This window comes from Eimeria mitis, genomic scaffold (assembly GCF_000499745.2).
Source record: "Eimeria mitis Houghton genomic scaffold, Emh_scaff185, whole genome shotgun sequence".
Taxonomy (NCBI): Eukaryota; Apicomplexa; class Conoidasida; order Eucoccidiorida; family Eimeriidae; genus Eimeria; species Eimeria mitis.
In genome coordinates this window covers 5,016-15,015 of record NW_013570171.1, presented here as the reverse complement: position 1 = coordinate 15,015, position 10,000 = coordinate 5,016, and the positions used below count along the sequence as shown (strand labels likewise).

The 10,000-nt window shown below is 51.5% G+C and overlaps 3 protein-coding genes across 3 annotated transcripts in view; 2 read left to right on the top strand and 1 right to left on the bottom strand.

Annotated features, from left to right (window-relative positions):
- Positions 1 to 687, bottom strand: part of EMH_0002380 (uncharacterized protein) — a gene marked incomplete at both ends in the record, with an annotated part of 2,318 nt that extends 1,631 nt beyond the window's left edge. Inside the window, one exon of the mRNA XM_013495974.1 lies at positions 227 to 687. Within this exon, the coding sequence (XP_013351428.1) occupies positions 227 to 687 (461 nt within the window). The remainder of the gene's footprint in view (positions 1 to 226) is intronic.
- A 735-nt stretch (positions 688 to 1,422) lies between these two features.
- EMH_0002370 (Chromosome I, complete genome, related) lies at positions 1,423 to 2,257 on the top strand (the record flags this gene model as incomplete). Its single annotated transcript, XM_013495973.1, has 3 exons — positions 1,423 to 1,689; positions 1,862 to 2,011; positions 2,159 to 2,257. 3 exons carry the CDS (start codon positions 1,423 to 1,425, stop codon positions 2,255 to 2,257), a joined length of 516 nt encoding a protein of 171 aa, XP_013351427.1.
- Positions 2,258 to 6,220: 3,963 nt separating this feature from the next.
- EMH_0002350 (OSJNBa0042F21.10 protein, related) lies at positions 6,221 to 7,024 on the top strand (the record flags this gene model as incomplete). The annotated part of the gene is made up of 1 exon (XM_013495972.1): positions 6,221 to 7,024. The coding sequence occupies one exon, from the start codon at positions 6,221 to 6,223 to the stop codon at positions 7,022 to 7,024; it is 804 nt and encodes a 267-aa protein (XP_013351426.1).
- Between the last annotated feature and the right edge of the window lie 2,976 nt (positions 7,025 to 10,000).

The window sequence follows — 10,000 nt, the reverse complement described above, 5'->3', positions numbered from 1 at the left end:
CCGGATGGAGGCGTGGTGTTTAGGGATTCGTCAGGGTTTAGGGTCTAGGGTTTAGGGTTTAGGGTTTAGGGTTTAGGTTTTTGTTGTATGCAGACGCGAAGGTGGGGGACTGGGGCGGAAAGAAGCTGGAGTGGCAGAGCAACACGCGGCTGGAGACAGCTGTCGATACACCCGAAGCCAAGCGCCTCGCTCAGTGGTGGGCGGAGGTAAGACCAAAGCCCCAAACCTCCCATGCATGCATGCATGCATGCATGCATGCATGCATGCATGGGTGCATGCATGCATGGATGCATGCATGCTGTTATCTGCTGCATCTGGCATCAAAAAAACTCTGTCTTTCTGTCTCTGCTGCTTGTGCTGCTGCTGCTGTTGCTGCTGCTGCTGCTGCTGCTGCTGCTGCAGACTGGCAGCAGCTGCAGCAACTTTGTTGCTCTCGGTGGGGGCCTCGGGGGTTCGAGCCGCAACGAGCCGCTTAAAACCCTCGATAGAATTTCTCACGAGGCAGCACAAGCAGAGCCAAGTCTCTGTAAGTTGCTGCTGCTGCTGCTGCTGCTGCTGCTGCCGCTGCTGTTGCTGCTGCTGCTGCTGTTGCTGCTGCTGCTGTTGCTGCTGCTGGTGCTGTTGCTGCTTCTCCCGCTGCTTTTGTTGCTCCGGCTGCTGCTGCTGCTCACGCTGGTCTTGCTGCATCTACTGCAGCTGCTGCTGCAGTCGTTGCTGCTGCTCTTGCTGCTAGTGCTGCTAGTGCTGCTGCTGTATTTGTTGTAACTGGTTTTGCTGCACTTCTTTCTGCTGCTGCACTTGCTGCTGCTGCTGCACTTGCTGCTGCTGCTGCACTTGCTGCTGCTGCTGCACTTGCTGCTGCTGCTGCACTTGCTGCTGCTGCTGCATTTGCTGCTGCTGCTGCTGCTGCACTTGCTGCTGCTGCTGCACATGCTGCTGCTGCTGCTGCTGCACTTGCTGCTGCTGGATATGCCTCAGTGTCTGAGAAGGGTCTTTTCTTTTCGACTATCGCCACAGTGGAGCGCATTGCAGACGACCGGTTCTCTTGGCCGTAAACCCTAAACCCTAAACCCTAAACCCTAAACCCTAGACCTAAACATTGAGTCGTGGATGCTTGAACTGATAGAAGAAAACCCTCACTCTAAAACCCTGAAGAGTTTAGAATTTGGCAACACGAAGGTTGCGGGTGCTGCAGCTTTCCATTTGTCGCTGCTTCAGTTGCTGCTGCTGCAGTTGCTGCTGCTGCTGCTGCAGTTGCTGCTAGCGGGCTCGTTATAAAGTATCAGTGCAGCTCTGTGAGGGTTAGTTGCTGCTGCATCTGTGGGGAAAACTTGCTTGTGTTGCTGCTGCTGCTGCGTTTGCTGCTGCTGCTGCTGCTGCTGCCGCTGCTGCTGTAGGGCTTGTCCTGATTGCCGTAAGAAGATGCAGCAGCCTCAGGAGGGTGAGGGTACGAGTTTGTGGCAGTGCAGCAGCTGCAGCAAGCAGTGTGAAGAACCAGTGGAGACATATCTTGTTAACCTAACCCTGACCGACACCAGTGGTTCTCTCAGAGCTTCACTTATAGCAGAGAGAGCTGAAATCCTTATGGGGGCTATCAAGGCAGCGCAGCTGCGGCAGATGCAGCTGCAGCAAACCCTAGACCCTCAAGGCCGCAGCTTCAACGATGTATTCACTGACGCATCTCTCACCGTAAACCCTAAACCCTAAACCCTAAACCCTAATGCTTAGCTGCAGATCTATACACCCTGATAAACGTTGGTATTTTGGTGCTTTGTGTCCTGTTGCTGGCCATACTCTACTGCTCAGGGTTTAGGGTTTAGGGTTTAGGGTTTAGGGTTTAGGGTTTAGGGTTTGTGTTTAGGAATGGTTCTTGAAGCTGCGGGCTGCGTCTGAGACGTATATGGATGAAAGCCGCATTAAGTTTAGGGTGATAGCAGCAGAGCCGCTGCAGCAGCGGCTGAAGGAAGCAACAGCAGAGTCGCTGCAGCTGGTTGAGCGCCTGCTGCAGACTGTCAAACCATGTCAGTGAACACAGAAACACTAGCTGCTGCTGCTGCTGCTGCTGCTGCTGCTGCTGTTCTTGCTGCACCAGCAGTATTTGCAGCTGCTGCTGCGGCAGATGTTGGAGAAACAATAGCAGGTGCTGCTGCAGCTGCAGCTACTGCTGCTGCACCAGCAGCACGTGCAGCCGCAGCATCACCTGCAGAAGCAGCACCAGCAGCAGCAGCAGCAGCAGGATGTGCAGCGTTTGCTGTAGTGGCAGCTCTGCCTACCGGCCGCGTTCCTCGATTCTGCTACCTTCACTTTTGGAGGTTCCCCTTGAATACCTGAAGCAACCAAATCAATATAACCTCTTCAGCTTTCTCGTGTATATATATATATATATATATATATATATATATATATATATATATATATATATATATATATATATANATATATATATATATATATATATAGATATATATATATATATATATTGTACATATACACATGTACAGGATGGAACATTGGGACTTAGGGTTTAGGGATTAGGTTCTAGGATATAGGACTTTAGGGTTTGGAGTTTAGGGTCTACAGCTCAGGATTGACTACTTAGGGTTTAGGGTTTAGGGTTTAGGGTTTAGAAGGGAAAGCGTCGCTGTGGCAGTTGCTGGCCGCGGAGGAACGGAGTGCTGCAGCTGCAGCAGACGAGCTGAAGTGCCGCACATATATAAGCCCATATAATTCTATGAATGCAAATACATGTATTCTATACAAAGAGCATCTTTGCCTCTTCACTGCATCGGTGTATTGCAAGCAACGATGCTATCTGTGCAGCATGTTTGTATGAAGCTGCTACGCGTATATATCTACTGGGTTCAGGTTTTTCTACTGAGAGCCATCTACTCGATGCCTGTGCATGCATCCAAGGGGGCTAGGGTACGCTTGGGGCTTGGGTACGCTTGCATGTGGGGCCCCCTTGCTCCAGCTGCTCCATCTGCTGCAGCTGCTGCAGCAAGGAACGTTGAAGAAAGCTGCAGGAAGGGAGGAGTTTGCCTCTCAGCGTTTGCAACATCTCAGGTCCACGCTCTTGCGCTGCTGGGCCCGAAATGCCTGAAACCTTCTGCGGGGATATCAGCTTTTTTCTGAGATTCTGATCTTACTTTTTCTGAGTCTCGTTGTGAGTCTATTGCCAGTCACAGAGGTCCTCTGTTGCGGCCTGCGGCAGTCGGCTCGGTACACCTTCTAGCACTTATCGGTCATCAGGCCAGGTGCAAGCAACGAACCCAATATCACAGCTTGCCAGCTTTCCAGCCTGACGCATAGCATGGGTCATGCTATGCATCAGTCTGGCAAGCTAGCAAGCTGTAAGGGTGACGTGGCAGCTAGAGAGAAGTTAGATATTCTCTTTTGAATTTTAATCAAAATTCAGACTTTCTCCGCTCCAGCAGCTGATAGTTGTAGCATTCTCTATGTGAAGTTGATGTGAGTATCCCTACTTGCCCTCAGGCTGCCTCTGAGGGCCAAGGGAGGTCTCAAAAATCCTTTGCAGTGTTAATGCATGCAGTAATGGGGCCTGGCTGTGCATACACTCGAAGTTGTGTAGCAGGACAGTTGCAGCTGGGTGTGAGAAAATCCCCTACAGCGGGCTAGCTAAGGGGAATTTTGAGCCTTCGAGATCACGGGGCCCAGGCCGACCAGTCAGGTTATAGCATTGGCCAGAATCTGCCCTACGGCGGTGAGGCAAGAAGCAAAAGGGCGTCTCGTTGCAGTGGAACGAGCGCAGAACCACAGCAGCTGATCCAGCCCAGACTGCTTTTACAGTGAAATCAATATATGGAGAATGGCTCCGCCATTGCTAAACGTGTAGACATGACGGGTGAATCGATGCGGGGGAAGTGCAGAACTTCCTTTATATTCTGGAGTCTCACGTTTGCCTCCAAAATGCAGCTAAATACCTAAAATTACTGTTGGCACCTGTATTATTAGAAGCGAAGGTACAACAGTGGTTGCTATATCTATGAAATAAAACCTTGCTTCAAGAGAAGATCCGAAGTACGCAAGCTTCTCCAGATGCGCTGGGATGTATGTTGGAATGTTCCTGGTGCACAGCGTAGCCCAAACCGCTCGACTGTAGATTCATACTGACCCATACACGTGCAAAATGCTGTTTTTTACTTGACTTCAGGAGTCATCCGGATTTGCTGTAAACCTTGTCCCATGTGCTTACTAGTAAAAAGTGGGGGAAAGGCCCAATCGTCAATTAATCATGTATGCAGGGTTCCGCGCCTGCTCAGATAGAAACAGACGATTCCGGAGCAAATCCTGGACGCAGCACGATACCAACCATACAAGATCACTGAGAACCACAGGGAAGCGGGTGACTCACTGATGAGGGTGGTGCCCAGTTCCGAGGGTCCCGAACACCCCTTAGCTGGCCTGCTGTAAGGGAGTTTCTCACAGTAAGCTTATTCCATACCTACAAGCGACTGCTGCGGTCAATGCAGCAGTGCAGCGGGTGATCAGATCTTTTTGGTGGCCTGCAATGCGCCCCCCAGAGGAGGAGTTTCTCCTCAGTTCTCCGTGGGGTCGGCATCAAAAGCCACGGGACAGCCGCAAATGCCAGGCCGGAAGCTTAAATGGGCTTCCAGTTTAAGAAGGTGACCAGAACAACATCCCTAAACCAATACATCACACTGGAATTACCTTCTTTCAGGGGCTCTGATAGTGTTTAAATTGTTTTGGATACACTCGCCCAATATTTGCACTGCATCGTCTGTTCAAGTTCACTGACATCGGGGTGGGAAGGCCCAATCGATCATTAATCATGTGTGCAGAGTTCCCGGATTTTTGAATAGCATAGTTGCTTAGATGGGACTGACTTTTGCTAGCCCATTCTGGAGCAAATCCTTGAGGCAGCGTGATAGCGACCATACATGACCACCGCGAACCACCCGGGAGTGGGCGGTGTAGTGCGGCGCTCTACAGTCTCAAGGTGTATGGTGAATATGGCATATTACGAAAGAGAGAGATCAATTATAACTAATAAATACGTAGAATTACCCGTAGAATAGGCATTAAAAAATTAGAGTAAACCGCTAAAGTGGTGTCAGTAAGAAGCGGGTCACTGACACCGGACGACCTCGACTCTCTCCGCGTATCGCTCAGGCTGGATAGCTAGCGGACTCCACCGCGCCCATTAGAAGCAACAACAACAAACACTTCTTTTCATTTTACCTTTACGCCGCAGCTGTGCATAGGGCATGACCGCAAAGTCCAACTTGTCCAACAGCTTCCCGCTCCATGGGGAATGCTGACCCGCACGTGATGGAGCTTAGATCCTGTGCCGTGTCTGGCACGCCCTCATACGCAGACGGCCATGTTGAACGTGGTGGGCTGCTGCTGGAGCGGCAGCTCCTCATGCTGCTGATTCTCGGGCTCCGGCTCCGGATGCTGCGGCCACGGCAGCTGCTGTTCTCCTCTCAGGTGCCCGTCCCGGCGATGATACAAGAGGGGAATTGTTAAAAGGGGCCGTATATGTAATCGCTATCAAGTCATGTATGTGGATGAGTGCAATCAGCACGTCGGTTGCCGCATCTGACTCGAACGATGAGGCATGATGAGGCATCCATCCCGCCGCCACAACGGTGCCTCGGCACCGGGTGAATACGCTGGATCGCAATGGTAGGCAACCGAAAAGCCTGAATAAGCTGGCCTGCAACAGAAACGGCAAATAGCGGCAGAGGAAAAGTGAAAAGAGAGGAAAGGCTGGACGAAAGCAGCGAAACTGCTGCGCTGCCGGCCCGACCAGGGCCACAGCTGGTGGCTAGCTAGAGTGGCACCTGACGCCGCTCCCGGCGCTGCCGTTGGGCTAAAAAATGAGAAAAAAGGCTGCTTTCTGGTGTCTGGATGCTTGATTGCAAGCCATCCAGCACCAATGTAGTTGAAATTACCCGTCCCGCGGCACCGGGTTGCCGCCGACTGGGCGCCTGAGAAAGCCCCAGCAAAGGTACTGCTGGTCGGCAGCGCCCTCCCGCGACCTAGCGCGTCGTGTGTAAGGGAGAAGATCTAAATAAGGAGGCAATGTAAATAGCCTCCGGGGGCATCGGCGAATAAAAATAGAATAAATTGCAGGGATCCGCGTAGGGATCCACTAACAGCGATCAAATATAGAGAACTGATTGCGCTTACCGTGGCACCCGACTTCCCTTTGCCGCCGATCTCTACCATCTTAGAAATGTTGGGAGGGGCGAAGTTCTTCTCGACCTTGGACCTTGAATCCGGATTTTACCAAATCCGGATGGCTAGGGAAGACCGGTGGAAAACCGCCTTCCGTTCCGTCCTGGGATTGTTCGAGTATAAAGTGATGCCCTTCGGCTTGAATGGAGCGCCTGCGACATTTCAAGCAAACATAAACACATACCTGCAACCCCTTTTAGGACAGGGAGTTGTAGCCTACCTAGACGATATCCTGATTTATAGTCCTGATCTACCTGCACATGTGACCTTACTAGGAAAAGTGTTGCAAATGCTACTCCAGCATCAATTCTACCCTAAATTCTCCAAGTGGGTTTTTGCTAAGCAGGAGCTCACCTATTTGGGGTACACTATCAGCTCTGAAGGCATCAAGCCAGCTGCAGACAAAGTCGAAGCTATCCGGGAATGGCCAGAGATCCTGAACAACGAAACGCAAGTGAGACAGTTCCTGGGCACCGTCAACTATTGTCGGATGTTTATGGGCCCATCCTACGCAGCTGTCACACGACCATTAGTTGAACTAACTCGAAAGGGAGCGAAATTTCAATGGACTGAAGCACACACACAAGCAGTGCGACAACTTAAACAGAAGCTTACCGACTATACGACCTTACAAATTCCAGACACGTCCAAGCCCTTCGACTTATATACGGACGCCTCCGAATACGCCCTGGGTGCCGTTCTTCAACAAGAAGGAAGGCCGATTGGGTTCCTGAGCCAAACCATGACACCGGCACAGCAGAAGTACTCGATCAAGAGCTACTGGCTCTTGTCACTGCCCTAGATAAATGGTCACATCTGCTTCGTGCGTCTAAGGTCACAGTTTACACTGACCATCAAGCTCTCACTCACCTTCAACAGCTTAAAGCTTCAAAACCACTCCGGGGTCGGACTGCTAGATGGTTAGACTTTCTTGCGGAATTCCCTGGAATGACCATAACCTATTTGCCAGGTGCGGACAATCAAGTAGCAGACGCATTATCACGAGTTCCTAAAACACATGAACACACAACACCTCCTACCATGGAAGAGTCCCCTCAGTCTCCTCAGGATTCTTTGGCGCCTCTAGTGTCAACGGATATTCAAATGACTCCACCTCCTAAAACCAGGGGACGATCCAGATTTACGGATTATAGGCAACTTGCGGGCATCAGAGGACGTTCACAAGCCAGGCGGAAGGATGGCAGTACACCCGTTGAAATCAGGAACCAGACGCGGGAGCAGCCCATTCCACAACAGTCGACGACAATCACGCAGAAGCCGAGTACCCCTACACACATCCTTTACTGGCCATCCGCCTACAACAAGTGTCCTGTTTTCAGCGAACCTTATTTATCCGCCATCAAAACTCCAGGAGAAACCGTACATGTCGAGCTCCGACAACGTCGCTGTGGTTTCCGCTTCCAGCACCCATACCTGAGAATATGCCGCAATGGAATCTGGTTGATTTGCGTACCTCAGCTCCCTGAATTCCTAACCCACCTCCTGTACAGATTCCACGACCATGTGACTTCAGGCCATAGAGGACAAAGGAAGACTTTCTTAGNATGAGGGTGTATACCAATACTTACGTGGAGTCTTGTACACAGTGTCGCGCTTCCAAGGCCGCGTTGACCCGAGAGCGGACCGCAAACGGTCCAACCCATCGTGTGGCGGACCTTTTCGTTTGCTCGCGCTCATGCGCGCTACGGAGGGCGTGTGAATCCACTAGAACCAAGTCTCCCGGGTTGGAACTGACTGCGGAACGTCGTTTGTCGTAGTTCCTGGCTTGGCGTTCCTTTGCCTTTTTCATGGATTCCCTCGGTGTTGCAAGCTGTGTGCGGAAGCCAGCAGCAGCACTCGTTCGGGGCTGGCAACCAACAGCGAGGTCCAGCGGCGGGTCAACGACTGGAGTTTCTGTGTAGGTCAAGGACGCCGGGGAGCAGCGAGCGGACGAATTCAGTGTAGTATTATGAACGAATTCTGCGCAAGCGAGAAAGTCAGGCCAGTTAGATGAGGTCTGTTGGGTGTAAAGTCGCAAAGATCGCACCAGCGTGAGGTTAGTTCGTCCGGTCTGTCCGTCCGCCCCCGGATGGTTGGCGGTGGCCATGTTGTGGTCAACGTTGAGCCGTTGCGTGAGGATGCGCCAGAAGGCGCTAAAGAAATACAGTTGCCTGTTGGTAATGGAGCTTCTTGGGAACCCGCGGGGCTTCCACACATGATTCATGAATAGTTGAGCCAATTTGTCTGCTATGACCGTGCCCGAACAGGGAATAAAATTAGCGTATTGATCCACCGCAACATATATACTACCATGACCTCTGATGAGTGGTAAGCCCAGTATGAAATCCATGGCGATATCCGTCCGGATCCTATGGGGAATAGGCAGGCTATGCAGGAATCCAGGTTCAAGAGTGTTTCGCAGCTTTTGCTGATGGCAGTCCTGACGTGCCAGGACATATTCCTCGATTGAGAGGCCTATCACACGCCAGCAGAAGGAGATGGCAACACGCTTCATCGTTGTATTGACCCCACAATGACCTGCTATAGCATGGTCATGCATCTTGCGCAAGACTTCCGTGCGAGGCGAGGCTGGGACGCACAGTCTACGAAAAACAAACTTCGTCTGGTACCACACGAGATCTCCATCGATGCTGTTCAGGGTTTAGGGGCGCATTGTACACCCATAGTTTCGCAGCTTCTCGTATACTGCCCGCCGTCGGCGAAGCGTAGCCCCAGAGATTGCGCCAATGACGGGTAGGCTGCATGTCCCGTAGTAGGCTGCATATCCCGTATCGAGTAGGGGTAGTAACTCCTGTCCGTTAGTGCGTAGTCGTGCAAGCAATGAAATCATTCGATGTGGAACTGTGGGTGCGGCCGTTATCCCATGTGGCTCCATCACTGCGCCGCACGTTGCGCGGGGTCCGGGCGTCTCTCTCCCTCTTCTGTTTGTTCTGTGGGCCGCGCTGTTAGAGATTTGGTTTCAATTGTTCCCTAGCCCTTTTCCCAAGCCGGAAATCTCGAAATACGTGGCCCTGTTTACTGCAAAAGAAGTAAGCAAGAGCGGCGTTCGGCAATTCCTCGTTGCTTCTGGGTGTTGAGTTCACTGTCTGCTCTCGGTAGCTGTAGCTGCTTCTGTTTGGCTGGTCTTGTGTTCACAGCCCCAATATCCATTGGCTCCAAATAAGTATCATTCCCAGATCCTCTTTCTTCCCTTTCTGCTAAGGCAATGGAAGTGGCACTTTTTCTTTCATTTTGCGAAGGCACTCCATCGTGTCAACGAGCTCCACTCCTTCACCCCTCATTTCGCTGGCTGTAGCCCCGGTGGTTACTGATTGCCTTCCTCCGGGGAGCAGCCCAGCGATATAAACTAATTATAGAGCAGCACTGGGTCCACCATAGGGCTTCGGTTCATCAAGAACTGGTATTTCTCAGTGTGACGCTCTACATAGAGCCTCAATTGCTTAAGTTTTCTCAGTTCAGCCATAGCCTGCTCCCTTGTAGACGTTGGGGTAAACCTGCAGCGCAGCGCCTCCCGGATGACCTGCAAGGAGCTGATGTGCTCCGGGGTGTAGAGCCTTTGCTCAAGTGTAGATAGCATCGCCGCACATCCCCTTCTAAGAAGGAGGAGGCCACAAGTTGTTGGAATTTTTCTGGGGCATTTTGTACGCGGAGGTATAAGTCTAGCGAACTGAGGAACTCCTCTACAGCCTGTAACGCTAGTTCTCTGGCCTTGACCTGACCAGAGACGAGCCGCAATGAAGGCAAAGACTTAAAGTAA